Source organism: Bolinopsis microptera, chromosome 12, assembly GCF_026151205.1.
Source record: "Bolinopsis microptera isolate Bmic1 chromosome 12, MBARI_Bmic_1.0, whole genome shotgun sequence".
NCBI classification, from domain to species: domain Eukaryota; kingdom Metazoa; phylum Ctenophora; class Tentaculata; order Lobata; family Bolinopsidae; genus Bolinopsis; species Bolinopsis microptera.
Window position 1 is genome coordinate 7,624,712 of NC_087083.1, and position 21,694 is coordinate 7,646,405.

General features: G+C 37.0%; 1 protein-coding gene across 6 annotated transcripts in view; it reads right to left on the reverse strand.

Annotated features, from left to right (window-relative positions):
- Positions 1 to 21,065, reverse strand: part of LOC134824122 (calmodulin-beta-like) — a 50,103-nt gene extending 29,038 nt beyond the window's left edge. Inside the window, exons 1-2 of one of the 6 annotated variants that reach the window (XM_063835851.1) lie at positions 20,414 to 21,065; positions 18,778 to 18,923 (exon numbers count right to left, since the gene is read on the reverse strand). In XM_063835851.1, coding sequence (XP_063691921.1) covers positions 18,778 to 18,923; positions 20,414 to 20,559 — 292 coding nt within the window. In that variant the 5' untranslated portion in view covers positions 20,560 to 21,065. Of the gene's footprint in view, positions 1 to 1,855; positions 2,128 to 4,040; positions 4,514 to 8,395; positions 9,750 to 12,712; positions 13,227 to 15,919; positions 16,026 to 18,777; positions 18,924 to 20,413 lie in introns of those variants that run through there. The other 5 variants (XM_063835854.1, XM_063835853.1, XM_063835856.1 and 2 more) reach the window with 5 other exon arrangements.
- Between the last annotated feature and the right edge of the window lie 629 nt (positions 21,066 to 21,694).

The window sequence follows — 21,694 nt, forward strand, 5'->3', positions numbered from 1 at the left end:
TCAATAAGCGATTATCGGCGACGATCATAAAATATCGTTTATGGAAACTTGCCAATAAAACGGGCATACTCTCATGATTAAAATGGTAATTGCAACATGCAAAAGATCGAGGCAATGCACCGGAATACATTTGACTAAGGTGCCCACCGATCGGAGAATCAAATTAATATATAATCTATGTTGGAGAGACGAATGCTATCCTTTCTGAGACTTTGTTTTTTTTTTAAAGAATTATTTATAACCATTTATACTCTTTATTTATAACTATTTTTAATTTTACCTTCTGTCGAAACTTTTATTTTTCTGATATAAACCTTCCTTGCACGGACGTCAATGCTGTTTCACCTAAGGCCACAAAATCAAACCATAGATCAATGTTTAAAGAGTATCTTGCGTAACCAGATACTTTCCAAGCAAAGAAAACAACAATCAAAGAGTAAATGGAAAAGGAAACTGACATTCTCGCATGAATAAATTATAAAATGGTCATTAGAGAGTTTTCTGCAACATGTAAAACGTTTAACGGAGAAAAAGTTCAAAAATATCGAGGCACCGCCATGATGAACTGATGTTTGATTTTTTTAATCTTGTCGAAGCAATAAAGCCGGATTTGGATGGCTCAGGAGACCAACGATTGGATAATCAAATTTTGCACTGACGAATGTTATTTGTTGGTGATGGGAAATTTGTTGAAAAATCATTTATACGTTTACTTTAACTATTTTACCTTTTGTCGAAACCTTCATTTTCCCGATAATCTTTCCTTGTACGGACGTTAATGTTGCTTCATCAAAGGCCACAAAAGTAAACCATAGAATATAGATCAATGTTTAAAGAGAGTCTTCCATAATAGCACCAAATTTAGACGAAGTCAATGGCCAACCGTTAAATAAAAGTTACTGTGATATAACGGTATGGAAGCATAATGAAATTTAAATGAATCCCGTTTGTAAAATCAAAAGTAACTCAAGCGATATGCAGTGCTGGCCGCAATTGTTTCCTTTCATGGCAAAATATCTAAGTTCCTCAACATTTCTTAAGCTTAATCCTTTGGAATTAAGGTCAGGCTTTAGTACTTTAGTACATCAAATAAATTACTTTGATGTCGACCTTTACTATAGTCATATTGATTAATGTCGAGAAGCCTCATCATCCACAAAGCTATGAATAGGAAGTGCAGCCCAATTTATATTCGGAAACAAGTTCGTTATTTAATCGCTGGTTAGTATAGTTTTATAGTACTAGTTGCGAATATAAGTTAGTTACATAGTTTTAAACTAATTACACTACAAATTTATAAACTTTATTAGATACTGATACTTTCAAAGCTATAAAGATGTAGTTTACTGACAATTTGAGAGTGGCACCACCAGTTTAACCACTATTTAATATTGAATAAGCTAAGGGAACTGATAGTACTGCTCTAGTTATACTACTGTTTAAACAGATAAACGAGTTCGGCTTCTTGCTGATCAACGGTATTAAACATTTTAAGCGGGATTGCTATAATTTGGTTAAATGTGCCACCCTTTTGGTAGCGACAGTTGAAATCGTTTTGTAACAGTTCATTACTTATTTCCTGTGTCATTAAACCATTGATGAACTTACTGGTTTTCGAAGACCATATTACTATATTAATGTATTAAAGTTGTTCGGAATCAAAATTGTTGATAGCACTGGTTAGTTGGTCACAGCTCTTTATACTTTTATAGACCACTTTCTGTTAAACTTAAAGGCGGTTCACTTTAAACGTTATTATATCTATGGAATATCATTTACCTCGTAAAATTAAATAAGTTTAACTAATCATTAATAATTGTTCTATAGATTATGGAACGTAAAATATCTCACTCACCAGTCCGCAGATACGCGATGTACTTCTTTGGAGTAATCATTACGCGTGGGTTAAGACAGACACAGAAACTCAAGAGTTCTCGTGCTTACATCGCAAGCTGACTTGACCACAAGTGACGATTATTCGAATAAAAAATAATAATTTTAAAAAATTACGGTTTTCAAAAGTAGGTAGGTTTTCAGTTTGTATTAAAAGTACGATTTCAAGCATTTTAACATAATTTTTCAGTGAAAACTCTACTCTACTTTATCATTTCTTGCCTCGATAACAATCATTCACGATATATCTAAAACCAAGCAAGCTACAAACATTTCCACCCTCAAAGCTCGCCAACATGCTCAACTCACGTTTAACGTATTTAAACGAACTTAACAAATATATAAATTGTACAGGAGATTCTGAGCGCATACAGCGCAGAGATTATTGTTGTGCGTACTTTGCTCGCGTCAGGCGGGCACGCTGTTTAAGCTAACGTTAATAAGTTCACCGTGCAGTTGTTGACTAGTTCACTAGCTGACCGTGTTTCTGCTATATTAATATAGTACTAGACCACACATGTTTAGCTTGATATTAAAATCCTCTGACGATAGTGAAAACACGTGTAATATTATGTTTTATTGATTATCGTGAGTGTTTTAAATGTGTGAGTATTTTTTCTGGAATATGTTGTTGAAGTCAGTGTCGGGTTATTTCATGGTATTTCAAATCGGCACTTTCAGTATATGACCAGGGAATCTGGCCGTATAATTTCATTACTGAGGCTTCCTCACAATCTGTGCGCATACCCTTTAAGCAGCCAAATATTACTTACTGACTGATATTATATTATTTACTTTAGTCAAGTTAATTAGTCAGGTCGTTGAGAGAGACTGCTGATCATGAACAGCTGGCACTTATGAATTTATAATAAATACTATAATAAATACTATAATAAATACTATAATAAATACTATAATAAATACTATAAGAGTGTCTGAAATTATACTATAAAAATACTATACTTATGCTATAATTCATAGCACTTATTGGAGTCGTGCCGGTTCTGTTTAATTTCAGAATTGTCCGTCAACTGCATAATATTTCTACGTTATTCCTGACTTTGATATAAACTGTACCTTGAATGGTTGACATTATGACAATTTCCACGTTTGGAATATTTCCTAAAAATTGTGCTATCTTACTATATTTCATCCCCAAACGTAAAACAAACCTAACAAAACTGTAAAATAGTATCATTTAAGAATTACCTAAATAACCTACAGAGACTGACCAACGATTAAAATTAACACGTTAAACGCTAACTGTAAACTACTAATCTACACAGTCACTTGTACAGCAACCGTTAAAATGATGATCTACAAGCTGTTTCATTATATCTCTAGTTTTGTGTGTGAGCACAAAGGCCGGTGCTACCCCCCTGTCCGGTTAATTACATGGTGTCTAGCAAATCCAACACAGCGTCTTGCAGGTGTCTTGTCAGAACTAGTAGTTTACTAGTGTTAAGTAGTGTTAAAGAGACGTGTTTCAATGTGTGGTAGGAGTGGCGAGACTTTTATTTGTTTAATAGAAAATAATCGTGTAATTACTAACTGCTGAAAAAGCTGTGGGAGAAGAACTCATGGGAATGGTTTCTGGGAAGTTGGAGATGGTTTCGGTGAAAATAGGTTGCCGGGTTGCGTTTCTTGTGGTACTTTTCATTCGTTAGGATGGCATTAGAGTAATAATATGAGCATATAATTTATGATTGGTCATTTGTCTTATAACTATATTCACTGCAAGTATATGATATTTTGGATTTGTACTGTGTTAGTGTACACTAATAATATGGTAACATGTTTTATACACACTGTGTGTATATTTCAGAGATTAATTACCATTTCAGAGATTTAATTACCATTTCAGAGATTAATTACCATTTCAGAGATTTGATTACCATTTCAGAGATTAATTACCATTTCAGAGATTTAAATATCATTTGTTCAAACATTTGCCGTACTGAGCTATATCCCTTGTAAGTATATAATTATCTCTGAATTATAATTTATACAGTTACTGAACGGGAATCGAGCCATTGTTAAGCTTTAAGGGCTGTACGTGACTGATACGTAAATATAATTTACAGAATAAACACTATGTTAATTAATTCACATTTCAATTATAACTCCCAATGTTCATCCACATTTACCTTCAACACTGATGATCGTCTTTCCATTAACTCGTTCCTCTGATCCCATCCCTTTACTCTCCGTCACCACAACAGGTTCACAATATATCACACCACACGACGACGTAATAACAGGAAGATTTGATAACTTTGATGACGTCACACGGGTGATTGATGACGTCTGCATGCGCGTTATTGAAGACGTCCGATTAAGTGACGTCCGAGAGGAAGTTGATGACGTCACACGTGTCGTAGTATGGAGGGGTACAAGATCAGGTTCTGCGAACGACACAAGAACCTTCTTATTTACAACATGAGGGGAGGATGCCCGACGTGGGGTTCGGAGGGAGGATCTGCTTGTGGCGATCTGTTGGCTGAATTTACTGGTACGGTATGTGGTGTCCAAAATCACTGAATTTGAATCCATGCAGTTTCTAGGACCTATCTGTCAGAGATATATAACCATTCAAATCGGGGTGAATAGATTCAAGCAGAAACTCTGCATACTGGCTTCCAAAACTACTAAGCAACAACAGTGTTAAAGTTACAACTGGATAGTTCTTAGAGATAAAGTCATAAGAGAAAAGCAAGTATCGTACGTCTTCAAGAAATCATCAATTTCTACTTTCCGAGGAATATTACCATCCGATGTAAGTCAATTTACTGAATAAAATAAACCTTTTTGAAGAGCATTAACGATCAAACGGTATCAACTCATCAAATCTAACAACTTAAATGCAGTTTAAGTTGTTAAATGTTGTAGAGCACTCGATGTAATACCACGAATACCACGAATACCAGGAAAACATTCCTTCGTTAAACGCCACTCTTTTATAATATGTCAATGTAGATCCATTTCAGCCACAACAACGAACACGTTCTTAATCAGAACATTAAGCAGGCTGTAAATACCAATTAGGGAAGTGATTAACAATCAACTAGAAGATGTGGTTATTGAGAGGTGCTAATACTATCCCAGCACCAAAACAACCTTAGTCCACTGATCAGTCAGCATGGAGATCTGATGAAACTCAAAAATTTAAACTGTCAAATGTTTGGAGCTGCAATTTGGAGAGCAGTCATATAATTGGCATAATTATCAAACTATTTTCCTAACATTTCCTAACTGTTCAGTTATAAACCAACCAAGAAACAAATCACAACCTTACCTACACCTCCATGTTTAGGTAATCGGCATGAGATGCACAGTGCAGAAAGTTGGGAGGAGTAGATGATTTGTTGAAGAAACCACTAATCGGTGTTTTAGCGACCAGAATTCACAAATCTTTACCAGTAAACTTCTCAGAAACATGAGAGAATCGCAGCATAGGAATTGTAGATGATGTTTGATTTATGCTGATCAGTTGATGCAGTCATTATGCAGTCATTATGCAGTCATTATGCAGTCATTATGCAGTCATTATGCAGTCATTGCTGGTTATGTTCCAAGCATAAAACTTTAGATATAGATTATAGCGTGATAAATATAAGTCCTGAATGAGTTTACAACACTACCGGCCTATTTCCCACGAAAGTTCGATTCCGATAACAGGCTGTAACTCAAAAGATAACCGAGTCATCACCATAAATGCCATTTTCTCAAAAGATACTCACCTAATAGTATTAACGGTATGATAATTGCATGGTCGAAACCATTAAAATATGACCCAGATAAAATTGTTAATGGACGATGACTAAAATGAAAGACTCCATTATCAAAAATGATGACAACTTTAACTCCAAATTAACAATCTAAATTTCCAACATCACTCGCTTTACTTAACAATGCCAAAAGATGAGTTCAGTGAACATTATGGTATATAGCCGAGATTACACTCATAAGCAACCGAAACAGATAACAACAACCACACTCTTGCACATTTTATGATGAAGTAATAGCTGATAACCGTTCATAGATAAGAACTATTATGTTTCTTCTAATAAGAGCTACGACGTGTCACTTAAAAAGGCTATTTTTTATAAAAAGGCTAGTTTTTTATAAAACTAAATGAGCAATACAAGAAACCGTTAATCAGCAAATCTTATTCGACAGCTTGAAATGTCAGCTAAAACACAAGTGTTATCCGTGAGGGTTTGCCAGACCTGTTTAGTTAAATTGGGAGAGTAGTGACCCGGCGACGAAGGAAAGTTTCTAAACATGAAACTGCACATTTGCCGGTAGGAGCTGTTGTCAAATTCCTTTCCGCAGAATCAATTTGCAATTTGCATCGGGTGAGCGAATACGATAACTGATGCTCGATCTTAGAACTGTAGAAAAGACACAACCAATGCTAGAAACTTCTTTAAGATACTAAACAATGGAAGCTAAAAATAAGAGGAGTAAAGCAAAGAAAGAATGAAAAGGAGTTACTGACGAATCTATATTGAAGAAGGGATGAAAATCACTCATTTAAGTTTAGGAGCTGTCGCTGAGCGGGATAATGGGCATAATGAGACGATTATTGGTTCTGAAATGTCGAGGAAAAGTGTCTTCTCCTGCCTAAAGATAACAAGGATTACAAATATTTAGTCGTAATACGACGAGTGATAATGTTTTTTTTAACAAAACGTGTTTTTGTGGTATTAGTTCAGACACAATTTGTTTCAGTGGTATTATTACAAAGTCACTACGAAGTCACTACAAACTGACTTGCTTCAGCATGATCTTATCGCACAATCTTGATATTGGTACGCCACAAGTATTTGAATAACACTAATATTGTACGCATAATCAATATTGTACATGTAATTATCATGATAATGCTCAACTAACCGACAATGTCACACTACGATTAAGTATAAGTACACGTCTTACAGTGAGTACAATGAATGCAGTGAGTACAGTTAGTATAGTGAGTACTGAGTATAACAGTTAGTACAGTGGTAAGGTTAAAGGGAGCAGCGTGATTAATTATATATCTACTTGATAATTATAATATTTGATATTATACACATAATGCTAAACTAAACGACAATGCCACACTGTAAGTAAACTAACACTGGGACTAAGTAAGTTCAGTGAGTAGGAGCGATCTTCAGAAGATAGTTTGATTAATCATGCGCCCCTAAATATCTTAATCACAAGAGAATGTATATAATTTTAGATACCAGATGAGGGCTGAGCAGACCGAAGGGACAATGTAGACCGCGCACCCTGCAGTCCTACTCTATATTGAGGAGAGTTGAGGAGGGCTGAGCAGACTGAAGGGACAATGTAGACCGCGCACGATGGGGGCAGACTGGCTGTTTGCGGAGGACGATGGGGCAGACTGGTGTCTTGTTAACAGACCCCTACATCATAATGAAAAGTTAATTATTCAAGTGTTAAAGGAGTTTGTCTGCGGAGGACTATGGGACAGCAGGGGGGAGTCTTGTTAACATATCTCATCTCATTATACCCTCCCACATGATCACACAAATGGTTCACCGCATTTAGTACATTCTAACCAGACGTTAGAGTCATGAGCAATGAGCAGAATATATGCATGATGGGTTATTATAAGGGTCTATAATAATGGACTGTAAGGACCCAGGGTATAATGTAAAAGTGTAAAGGTACAGGGTCTAATAGGGTCTATTGTTCAGGGTTCAGGGTTCCTGGATATCCAATTATAAGAGAATGTGTAGCGCGTTTAAATTAGTGGTATCCGAGTGTTCCTATAATATCTTAGCACCTAGCCTGGACTCTTATAGACGTCCTGTCATCTTGGATTTAGGTGGTAAGCATTATTTCAACCAATTAGCTGAATAAAATTATAAACAGGAATTAAACATGAAATATAAGTGTCGAGTATTAGATTTACTGGATCAAGTGGTCCCAGTAAAACTTCGCATGTACTTGTGAAAATGCTACCTAAATTACTGTCGTGTGACCTGCCTTATCTTTCATACTTACGCTTTAAAACAAGCGTAAGTATAAAGTTAGGCCTTGATATTTAAGGAACATCAGTTATCAGATAAGGTGTAGCAAAACATATCAAATATTTGTCGGCTCATGTTCTGGAAAAATATAATTTGTACGATAAATATTTTGATCCAGAAGCTTCCAAAAATTATGTTATTAGTGATTACCAGCTCCATCTGTTGACTGTTGGTGAAGTGCAACAAATTTAGAACATTCTTGACTCTGTTTGGGAGGTGGATCAGAGGGTCAGGCTTTTGAAATCCTTAATCTAAATTTTAGGAGAACTTAGAAAATTGTTACATTGACTCACCTTCAGCCAACTGAGAGAGAGCTTTAGAAACGAGGGCAATACAACACAAAATAAATTATGCAGCAAGTGCAAATAAAAATATCTAAATCAGTAGGTATAACAGGCTCTGAGAAGTGCCAAATTTCACTGCACTTATCAGAGGATTTGAGAATATTAACTCACCTTCTGCGGGTGCTTTCTCCTTCTTCTTATTAGCGTACTTCTTGGAGTACGCGTAAGAGCCGCTTGCCATGTCAACGGGTGATTGTCTTTTTCAGCTCCTTACTTTTAATCCTGACTATAAGTTCGCCACTTCTATCTATTTTAAAACTGATGATTGTAGAGGTAGCACAAGCAACGGAATAAACTAAAAACACGAATGACCAGAACTGGATCACCTAACTCTCAACCAAAATACTGTAAGAAGTGCTATAAAGCTATAGGAATAACTACAGAGTATGAATCGCAAGGTTTTCCTGCATCATAAATGATGAAGGGAGACTATATGATGCAACAACTGTCCACTTATAATATGCAAATGATCGTTATAATATGCGAATGATCGCTCACATGCTACTATAAAGAGCCGACATCGGTTTGGGATTGTTCACATATTATGTAAGCTAGCTTAAAGGGTTGGAGTTTGAAATTTGTGTAATTTCTACACAATGGTAAAGTGGCTTACGGCGAGGGAGGGGCCGCCGTCTAAAATGATCCAAATCTGGCTTAAAAGATAATATTTGAATATTCCATTGATATTCCACTGCAAAGAGGCTTGTGAACTGGTCGATTATGGGAGGTCTCGCCGCAAATGAGTTGGATAAATTAGGTACTTATATATATTATGTAAGATTTGAAAATATTAAGTTAAGTTTGGTTAAAATGGGAGTTGTGTTTAGCAAAACGAAACCTAAGCGTGTACGTGACCAAATATAAGGACGCTATAAGCTGTTCAGTATATATATATATATTGACATCCTTCGGAGAGACACGGGGCTTGACGACAGCAAGGAGATAAACAAACTCATGCTGGATAGACAGATTTGGAAAAAACTATTTCTGTTCGGACGTTGAAGCCGCCCTAAGTCGAGTCGAGTCGAGTATAGTGACCAGCTATATATGTGGATATTATTTGCACTGTATACTAGTATACCAGTATTGCAAGATTTGAGTAGTAGTATTGTCAATGGTGTTTGGTTTCAAATTAAGGAACGTCGTATTACGTGTCATACAGTATCAATAGCTGTGGTTAGGCGGGTAAATCACGCGGTATCACAAGTAAACACAAGCAAATATTTTGAAAGTTCACTAAGACTAAACGCTGAAGGACCAGTATCAAATGCGTCAAAGCAATAAGTACAGAACACGATGTGATTGAAAACGTGTGTCAATGTGTCACAATCTAATATCAATAACATGTCAATTGTGAGTTGTGAAGCATGAACAATCCACCGAGTGTGCTACAAACATCATGTGTTTATTGTGCATATTGTGTCATCTGAGCAGGGAAATAAAGGCAACATACTTACTACTATTCACGTAGTGTATCAATGTTCATGTGTTTATTCAGATGTAAGCGCGGCAGCAATGTACGTGCAAAAATGAGATGATAATCAACTCAACATTCATCAAGTGTTCCAGTTTTTGATTAATCAGTGTAATGAGACCATCTTAAGCAGAAGTATAGATCTGATGACTGTTATCTGAAACATTGGGCGCGCTTGCCAGCACCGTGATCCAATGCTGCTATAACTCTATAAGTAGAGACTATAACGTGTAAATATTGCATATTCTTGCTGCATAGAGTGTGCGCAATTGGTACTAATTACTTACTCAGGACTTTAGGAAGTGTTCAAGGAGTGGGTTAGAGGCATTTTCCGGATATGAGTATTGAGTTAAATAATATAGGTATTGAGTTAAATAATATAGGTATTGAGTTAAATGATGTTCTGCAAGGTTCCAGTACTCCTTGCGTTAAACTGTAGAGTTATAATAATAGATGGAAACATTTAAGTTCTCCAAAATAAAAGGGAATTGAAGATGATAAAGTAAAGAACTTACTGAATCTGCCTTGGTATTTCCTTTGGGGGACGTCCCTCATTGGGACACGGTTCTTTTCAAGATGGTAAAAATCAGATGTCATTTTGAAAAAGTATTGAAATGTAAAAGAATTTCGGAGAAAAGAAAATCGGTAAATTGTAATAGTGTGATCCCAGTGAATTACTATAGACATAGTTGGAGAATGTAAGCTTATTTTACAATTAATGTTTTTTAGGGAAATTAATATGTTGCTCAAAAACATAAACATAGGATTTAAAAGAAACAGGTTTTACTTTTATTAAATGGTCAACTATTCCCATCATGAACTATAACAGTATTTCAAATAATACAAATATAAAACAAAATAAACAAGATATATCGTATTTATTTTGTTTATTTTGTTTATTTATTTAATTTATATATAAATTTAAAATGTTTCAGTAACGTAAACCCACCTTTCAGTTTCACTAACCGCCATTCTTCATCATCTACTACCCACTGGTCTTCAGTTGACATTTTATTGTATCCAGAGCAGTAGCATTGTCTCCTGTACGAACAACCCGTAGTTCGGTACATAAACTTTGGGGTTATTTCCGCTTTTGGGAACAAGATTTGGCTTTGTGAAACGGTTTAAAAAGTGGAAAGGAGCCGATCCTTTCCGTTAGAGATACGACGGATCGAATTTAATTAAGGCATGATTTTAAAAAGTAGATGAGTTGCCAATTAATCGTCGATTTCAAGTTCGGACAACTTCGCCTCTTTATTGGCGTGAAACTCAAAATTAGTAACCCGAATATGATATGTGCTCATCGATAGAATAAGAAAACAACCAGTCGAAAATTGAAACTGACTCAGATTCAAACATATTATAAGAACCCTGTAACTTGGGCGGGCTACATATTCTAGGAATTAACGAAGACTATTATATTAATGGTCGTCATTAATTTCTTTTCATAACAACTCTAACGCAAAGTTTACCATAGTGATTGTTCGTGGAGATTTAAAATCAATCTATTTCGACTAAGTGTTTTCTACCGATGAGTTTTACATCCGGGTATAACTACATAAAACACATTACCGATGATAATTAGCATGGTAAATTTATACCATACTAAGCAGTTTATTTGTTCTACCACGGCCATGAAAAGCTGGCCTCTAAATTCCTAACTTTCAAAGCATTACTATTACAATTTAAGGCCTTTAGCGACAAGCTTTTCACGGCCAACTTTTCTTGGCCGTCAAAACGATTTCAACTTACAACTTACAAGAAACATTGGACTTTGAATCAATAGCCGCTGGTAAATTACGTCAAGTAAACGATATTTTCTCATTATGAGGTTTGAAAAGTCTTTATGCGACTAAAATACGTCTTTATGTGGGTTTGTTGATGGAGATTTCCGATAGGTTCTAAGAGTCAGACTTTTACAGTGATTAACTAGATATTCTGGCCAACTGGCTCTAAATTTTCATGTCTACTAAATACTCGATGACCCAAACCCTTAACCTGATAGTGTCTCAGAAGCTCCGGGAATGCTCGAATATCATTAAACGTTGAAGAATAGAATACTGCTTATACCTTAAATAATGGTTGCCAATGCCGACGGAACTCAATTGCATATATTGGAGATAAGAGGAGATAAGAGGAGATAAGAGGAGATAAGAGGAGATAAGAGGATATACGCGGAGATAAGCGGAGATAAGACTAAAAGAGGAGATAAGATGAGATCAGAGGAGATAAGAGGAGATAAGAGGAGATAAGAGGAGATAAGAGGAGATAAGAGGAGATAAGAGGAGATAAGAGGAGATAAGAGGAGATAAGAGGAGATACGAGGAGATAAGAGGAGATAAGAGGAGATAAGAGGAGATAAGAGGAGATAAGAGGAGATAAGAGGAGATAAGAGGAGCAAGCTACAAAATATGATTCACTCATATTATACTGGGAGTGATTATATCCGATAACCACTGCTCTTTTTACGCGACACAGCACAAGAAATCGCTAACACGATCTGAACAACGTTACATAGGAAGTGGGAGAAACTAAACCGTGCAACCATTTTCAACCCGGCTTGTTGGAAAAACTATTAATAGTATGTAAGCATTATGACGTAATTCTAATGGTCATACATTTAACTATTCATTTAACTATTCATCAATTTAACTATTCATCAATTTAACTTTTCATCATTAACAATTTTGTCCCGTATTTTGTACTATTTGTCTCAAGTACGCTGTACTCGATTACATTTACTGATTTAGTATTTTCGTTTCTGAAATTGAGCATTGTAGCTGCTCGTGCCTGATGATCAATAATTTAAAAACTTCCCCCTCTGTATGTTCAAAATAGTTTTTCCGGACTGCACCGGCCATGATCTACACTCCACTAATGACCAGATTTGTGAGTTTTATACAACATCTCAATATAATAATCTAATGAAAGTCTCTCAGTAAAACTCCACTAACCTTGTTGAACGAGATCTGACTCTTCAAAATGCTCTTGCTCCTCCTCAGTTGAATTGGCAGTGTGGTGAGGCGTTGGCGAGACAGCACGGCTATCCCTTGTTGCTTTACTGGATTTCAGATACAGTGCCATTGGCACAGTCCTTCGAGGCATTTCTGCTGCAGCACCTCCCCCTTTCTAAATCCTTCTAGAAACTTTTAGAAAAACTGCAAACACTTTGTCTTCCTCTTCAGATGAAACTCCCGGATGTGATTTATGTTCGCTGAGTATCTGATCCTGATAGCCGCCGGTCACCGTGAATATTATCAACAAAAAGTTACAACTCTCCGCTGAGCCGATCACAACAAATAATAATAACGCTAACTCCAAACTTGACACAGTATCAGTATAAAAGTATAAATATACTCTTCGTCTCTCGAGCCCGGCAATACTCCTCCAACAACTCTCCTGCAATTACATATATCTCCTCCTCCGTCCTTAATCTCTTAAACACGCCAGCTAGCACAAGGAAAAACTATTGATAACTCAACCGGATCGAATGCAGGTATTCACTCCGCAAACTTTCCTTATAATTATGAAGCTGGTAGTTCTGAACGACCGCATTTCCTAACCACTTTTACTGAATCCACACGCACACACGCACACACGCACACACATTTGTACTAATCTCCCGTTGAAATGAGCCGGAAACTATTGCTACCAGTGTAATTTTTGACTCTTAGTAATTGTTATTGGATCAGGGTTATCGGAGTTTGCAGCAGTGTTTCCAATACATACACTGTCTGCGGGTAATCGATCTGACCCGCTGTCGCTCTGCAGGCGTTCCTAATATGCTTCGCAAGCGTTCCTAATATACTCCGCAAACGTTCCTAATATACTCCGCAAACGTTTCAAGCTATCAAGTTCACTTCAATTAAAACTAAGCGGTATGATTTGGGTGGGAGGGTTGGTGAAATTGGTATTATTACACCACATTATCCCTTGTGAGAGGTGATTAGAAGATAAGGTGGTAGTCGTGGCTTTTAGTATTCTCAACTTAAACTGTACTGGTAATTGTGGATAATGATCAGGTAATTGTGGATAATGATCTGCAGACATCAGATCATGAGATCATCAGGTGGATAATGCAAACGATTTACTCTAGGTTATCATGAAATTACCAAGCTTTAAGTTTAATGTTACCAAACTTTAATGTTACCAAACTTTAATGTTACCAAACTTTAATGACACCAAACTTTAATGTTACCAAGATTTATTGTTACCAAGATTTAATGTTGCCAAGATTTTATAATGTTACCAAGATTTGATGTTACCTAGATTTAATGTTACCAAGATTGCATGGTTACCAGGTTATCATGTTACCAGGTCACCAGGTTACCAGGTTACCAGGTCACCAGGTCACCAGGTTACCAGGTTATCATGTTACCAGGTTACCAGGTTACCAGGTCACCAGGTCACCAGGTTACCAGGTTACCAGGTCACCAGGTCACCAGGTCACCAGGTTACCAGGTTACCAGGTCACCAGGTGACCAGGTTACCAGGTTATCATGTTATCAGGTTACCAGGTTACCAGTTTACCAGGTTACTGCAGTTTATCAGATTAACAGGTTACAAGGTTGACATGTTACTAGGTTAACATGTTGTCTTGTGAACGCTGGACAAAATTGTTGTCTCTTATGTATTTTTTGTAACTCGAAGGGGACTGTTCTGTCTTAACTGTGCGTGAAACTGTAGAGGTTACAATGTTACGAGCTGCATGGGCGAGAATTACAATGTTGTGATGTCAATGGTTTTAACATGAGACTGAATATCTAAATTTTTAAAACGCAGTCTAGAGTAGAACTTAGTCAAAGGAGTATATTTCAAGGTTTACGACAGTGTGCTTATTACTTAGCCAATTTCAATTTTTGTTCGAAGTTGGAAAGAGACAAAAAACTATCGAGACAATAAATCAGGAATCCATAAACTCCCGGGAGAATTACACTGTAAATATTTTGGTTTAGTAACTTAACTATAATTGTCATGTTATTGACAAATGTGAATTTGTAAATTCGATGGGCAGTCCTGGTAATGAATATCTGTCTCGTTAAATAAGAGTTAAAAGCATAATATTCTCAATACTTCAATAAAGCAAATATTCTTATGGCGATCCAATGATTATATAAATTTTCGTTAAACCAATCGGTCATCACCTTTCAAATTTAAAGGCTCGCAGTACTAAATCAATGTTGAATTAACTTACTATGTTATGACAACTGTGAAGGCAAAATGAAAGCAATTTTCAAATACAATTTGCCTCCTTTTTTAAATTCCAGCTTAGAATGAAAGAAATCATTTATTTCTACTTTTAGACACCCTTAGTCAAACTGGATCTTTAACACGGATAAGCATTTTTACTGGTTGCTACAATTGAAGAAACTGGTTCAACAAACCAGCTAAAATCATATCGGCCCAATGAAAAAATTTTGCTACCGAATAACTGTTACTGACCCATTTGTGAAAAATGTAAGGTGAAAGACCTCAAATCACCTCAGAAAGTGACTTAATGAGCAGATTGGTAGGTTACTAGGTTACCAGGTAACTATGTTATTAGGTTACCAGGTTACCAGGTTACCAGGTTACCAGGTTACCAGGTTACCAGGTTACCAGGTTACCAGGTTACCAGGTTACCAGGTTACCAGGTTACCAGGTTACCAGGTTACCAGGTTACCAGGTTACCAGGTTACCAGGTTACCAGGTTACCAGGTTACCAGGTTACCAGGTTACCAGGTTACCAGGTTACCAGGTTACCAGGTTACCAGGTTACCAGGTTACCAGGTTACCAGGTTACCAGGTTACCAGGTTACCAGGTTACCAGGTTACCAGGTTACCAGGTTACTATGGTATTAGGTTACCAGGTTACCAGGTTACCAGGTTACCAGGTTACCAGGTTACCAGGTTACCAGGTTACCAGGTTACCAGGTTACCAGGTTACCAGGTTACCAGGTTACCAGGTTACCAGGTTACCAGGTTACCAGGTTACCAGGTTACCAGGTTACCAGGTTACCAGGTTACCAGGTTACCAGGTTACCAGGTTACCAGGTTACCAGGTTACCAGGTTATCAGGTTACCAGGTTACCAGGTTGCCAGGTTACCAGGTTATCAGGTTACCAGGTTACCCTGATAAACCCTGAGTAACCCTGAGATTTAAGTGAAAGACTTCCACTTACTGATATCCAGGACCTCTGACAGAGACTTGGAGAGTCTTTCTATCTTCCGTCTTTTCTCTTGGATCACCACGCTGTGTTGGGCGGCGAACGAACCAACTTGCATCGCCATTCTTTTCAGTGATCATGTCAGTCACAAAACTTTTAACTCCTCGTTTATAATCAATCTAACTCACTTTTATCACAAAAGATTCAAATTATTTGCAGTGATCCTTTGTAAAGCTTTGAATGGTTTAAATTATTAAGTTTACAGTGTAAAATGAAAAAGGTTTTAAAAGAAAAACAAGCTGATTTTGTTTGAACTAACATCAAAGGTAGGATTAAGATACTGAAGAAAATTTCAAAGAGATTATCGTACGGTGACTGCTTGCAACAATTTGAAGGAAATTTACTGTACGTGAATATTTTCCCCAAATAATCATGACACGCGTGTCATTTCGATTACTCGGTTGTGAGTCGTGACAAGTTGACAAGTCATGTTTTAAAATGTCCATGAAAAACTAACGTCAAAATAACGCAGTGCGTATAACTATAATTAAGAATACGCCTAGACTTAATTGGTTATTAAGAATAAGAAACTAAAATCTGTGGATTCATTGTCCAGTGGATTTGAGATAAATGTTTTCTAGGGTTACTTTATGGTTGTTACCACCTAGCTGCTGGAGCCACGGTGAACGCTTTAGGGTTGGTAATTTAATTCCGGAACACTCCTATCTTTAATCATCCCCTATTTAAGTCTTTAAAATTAAAGCTATGCTGGATTACTACGAGGACATGGGTAAACGGAAAAAAAATTTTTAATAACTTTCTGTAGAATGGTTTATCAAATCTCCCTTTTATGAATTTTTCGAATTGATGGTCTGGAAGCAAAGCAATGGTAAAATTGTCAAGGCTAGAATTAAAAGCGAAGCACACGTGCGAGTGGTCCAGCTTATAATTGTAAATACTTTGCAGAAGATAATTTTGTTTGACGTCAAGATTGTCGTAAAACATTCATATATTATGCCACAGTGAAACTATATTCAGTTTTGTTAGGAGCATATTTTCGCGCGAGAATTTTTCAAAAAGTTTTTCAAAGTGTATAACTATAACGTGTTATTGCTGCCTGTGAGACTGAAAATAACTAAATTTCATTATCAGATAAATTCGCAAGACCCTCTTTAGAGAAACTACAATAAAGATATGTGCTGTGGCGACGGAACAAATCGCTGTACTAAACGGATTTGACAAAAATAGTTCTATCAAGCTGTTCCAATTTTAATTCCTGCGCTTCAAATTTCAACCGACCAACAAAGCAAATCAGTCCACAAATTAAGCAGAAAACGAGAACGTTTATACGGACCTAATTAGTAACCATCTGCAATGAAGGCAAAATTGTTGCTCACTACCTCCTCTACCGAAAGAAAACCAGCATTCTTGTGATAATACTTTGACTTTTATGCCACATTACAGCTCAAATTGGTGTGACAAATGGATAAAGTCGCAGATTTCAAAGGGGTTCTGAGAGGTAAATGACGGTTGCAATTAACCAAGGCAATTTCATCCACTTTAGATGGATCATGTCAGAGCGAGGACTGAAGAGTATCTGATTATGTGGTAAAATGTGGTTTAGTCGGTGATTCCAGAGCAGGTTACCAGATTACAAGATTACCAGATTACCATATTACCAGATTACCAGATTACTAGATTACCAGATTACCAGGTTACCAGGTTACCAGGTTATCAGGTTATCAGGTTACCAGGCTACCATGTTACCAGGTTACCAGGTTACCAGATTACCAGGTTACAAGGTTACCAGGTTACCAGATTACCAGATTACCAGATTACCAGGTTACCAGTTTATCAGGTTACCAGGTTACCGGGTTACCGGGTAACTAGGGTATTAGGATTTAGGTTACCAGTTTAGTTTTACCAGTTGCAGTATTCGGTGGTTTCTTTGCAGGTGTTGAACTATTTCAACTATTTTTATTCAACTATTTTAGGTTAATTTCTGTGGATCTGACGATGATGATGGATGATAAGACAGCAAACTTCGAAATTTTCGATTCTATGACGAGTGACGACTGACGACAGCTAATTAGTGATTGATGACATAATAGTTCAACCCTGACTGCAAATCTTCAGTCGTGATTTCAGCTTCTTCTCAACATGATCAGGGATTGTTGTCAACGGGAAACAATGATATATTTTGTTAAAAATTTCTGACCAGTCTATTGGGATTAATTCTATTATTCCTTTTTCAGCATAAGTGAAATATCCTGTACAGAACTATAATCCAAATAATAACTGCATCGTTAAAAGCAACCCAGATGAACCTACTTTCGAACTTGATTGGTTAATTCGGTTCGTGGGTTAACAGTCGGTGGTATAAAAAGGGGGGGGGGGGGTAAAATCCACCATGATTCACACAGCTTACACCAGACACCTCTTTGTAATAAAAGTGGAACGTGAAGGCAGTTCATGATAATATGTTAGAGTTAAAATGTGCCATGAAGTGTGTGACAACAAGGTGTTAATTACAAATTGGAAGAAGTTTTAGAAAATCTGAACGTATGTGGTGAAAGTCTGCAGCTCTGCGACAAGTCTAATAGTTTTGCCTACGTTTGTCTTGAATTATAAATTCAAGAGCTTGTTTATTCAGAAAAAATTTATAGAATTTGCATTTGAGAAACGGTAAAATGTAATATTCGATCCCTTAATGTACTTTTGAGAGTTATGTCACAGTTATACTAAAAATCACTAAAAATAAATGATTAAATCAATGGGAAGGAAAAAATAGTTATGAAAAACTGATACAAGGTCAACCAATCTCTCATGACAAAATATAAACTGAAAATGTTTATTCCTGAAATGAAACTGACCTGATATCTGTAGCGAATGGTCCAACTGCTGTCTAATATCCCCGACTCTATCTTGATCGCTTTCCCCGTGCGTTATCACTAGACATTTTGAATTACCACCGTGACTGCCGTGACGTTTGTTGAGTTTTGGAGTTTCTGATCGCCTTCTGAAGTGGGAGTTCATTTAGAAACTTGATTTAGTTTTTGATTCGCGTACTTTCTGCTTTATTGTAAAGCATGATTATCATGTGACCCGAGCTCTCTCTCTCTCTCTCTCTCTCTCTCTCTCTCTCTCTCTCTCTCTCTCTCTCTCTCTCTCTCTCTCTCTCTCTCTCTCTCTCTCTCTCTCTCTCTCTCTCTCTCTCTCTCTCTCTCTCTCTCTCTCTCTCTCTCTCTCTCTCTCTCTCTCTCTCTCTCTCTCTCTCTCTCTCTCTCTCTCTCTCTCTCTCTCTCTCTCTCTCTCTCTCTCTCTCTCTCTCTCTCTCTCTCTCTCTCTCTCTCTCTCTCTCTCTCTCTCTCTCTCTCTCTCTCTCTCTCTCTCTCTCTCTCTCTCTCTCTCTCTCTCTCTCTCTCTCTCTCTCTCTCTCTCTCTCTCTGTTAAGGTCAACAGACGCTGGCCTCCTGCGGTAAGCGGTAAGCCTTCTAACCGTGCCCACAGAGTGCAACCCGATCAATTGACTGCTTATCTTTTATGTGCGGCCTGTAGGCCTGTAGGCCTTCGATGCCCTCAAATTATTGATCTGAACCGGTTAAGAGCCGGAATGAAGCCGACTTGCTAACCGTTAATTGTTTTTCATCTCCGTCGGAAGTGGGAATTGTATAAAACCGGCTGAGAATCGGTTGAGAACCAGATTTTAAATAATAACTGGTTAAGCGTGCCGACTGAGCTTGCAGGCTGAAATCATAAAATATTTAACCTGGGGTATCTGTTACAAACCTGGGGTGTTTATTACAAACCTGGGGTGGTTATTATAAACATGGGGTGGTTATTATTAACCCGGGGTGTTTATTACAAACCTGGGGTGGTTATTACAAACCTGGGGTGGTTATTACAAACCTGGGGTGGTTATTACAAACCTGGGGTGGTTATTACAAACCTGGGGTGTTTATTACAAACCTGGGGTGGTTATTATAAACCATAGGTGTTTATTACAAACCTGGGGTGGTTATTACAAACCTGGGGTGGTTATTACAAACCTGGGGTGTTTATTATAAACCTGGGGTGTTTATTACAAACCTGGGGTGGTTATTATAAACCATGGGTGTTTATTACAAACCTGGGGTGTTTATTACAAACCTGGGGTGTTTATTACAAACCTGGGGTGTTTATTACAAACCTGGGGTGGTTATTACAAACCTGGGGTGTTTATTACAAACCTGGGGTATTTATTACAAACCTGGGGTGTTTATTACAAACCTGGGGTGTTTATTACAAACCTGGGGTGTTTATTACAAACCTGGGGTGTTTATTACAAACCTGGGGCGGTTACTACAAACCTGGGGTGTTTATTACAAACCTGGGGTATTTATTACAAACCTGGGGTGGTTATTACAAACCTGGGGTGGTTATTACAAACCTGGGGTGTTTATTACAAACCTGGGGTGTTTATTACAAACCTGGGGTGTTTATTACAAACCTGGGGTGTTTATTACAAACCTGGGGTCTGGTGTCTTGCTTCCTCTGATGCCCTCATTAGGTGGGTGACTACCCCGTCTAACAGGGTCAGGTGTTTTAGCTTTAAGTTTGGGGTTTGGCGTGGATCCTCGTCTCGTAGACCGGTATCTTACGGTCAGCATTGGCATTTCACATTTGTATTAGTCCATATTCTGTATTTTAGCTATATAGATTGTAATTAATTAATTGTTGGTTGTAAAGAAAACGCTAAGTGTATTAGTCCATCTTCTGTATCTTAGCTATAAAGATTGTGATTGATTGTTTATTAAATAAAAGTTCCAAACAAGGGATAGTTAAAAATAACGCCCAAGTCTAATCTTTCCCTAAAACAAATAACTAAATATCAAAACTTCATTGTAATTTCTGCCAATATCTCTTGTCATAAGCTAAATTACGGAGATAATACAGCTATAGATTGTAATTAATTATTTTTTGGTTATAAATAAAACGTGGATATTTGTGAACAATCTTTTATAATACATTATTGTAATCATTTAGTCGTGTTAGGTTATAATAAAATGATTAATTAATGAAATAAATATGATCATCATGAATTATTTTAGAATTTCTGAGTATAAATCAACATAAATCTATTTATCAAGATTCGACTTTTAAAACAACACAACTAAAAGGAACACACTACATCGCAAAATCAAAGCTCAAACTCTGTACCACTTAAAACTTTAATGGCGGTCTACCAACGTCCACCGAACACTATTTTAAACGCTTGTGAGTAATTTTAGAAATGGTTACCACAGACCTTAAATTATAAATTAGGAGCACTGGTCAAATTAGCCGCGTAGTAGTCGATAGATAAATATTAAATAGACCGCATGAATGTATGGATATATTGTGCATATTTATTGTCCAAGAGCCAAGTCAACATGACAGTGACTGGGCCAATATGAGGATATGGGGAATATGGGGAACCGAATAAACAGAATAAACTGCACCCTGTTAAAAGTTAACATTGTACCTCTGTTTGCCGTGAGTTAGTCAGTATGACGGAGCCCCATTATGACCCTTATGCGGATACTTCAAGTTAAAGTTGGCATTTGGCAGATTGCGAGAGGCAAAGGATCGTCCAATGCCAGCGACTGATAAGAAAATGTACCATATGTATTATGACCTTCCTCGCCTGATGCTTCACTGCACCTTTAACACAATCTAATTTAGCTCAAACTGACATTCAACAACCTCTGCAAAACTATGTTTTGCTGCAATTTAAATATAAAAGGTTTAAAAGAACTCTATACTGCCAGC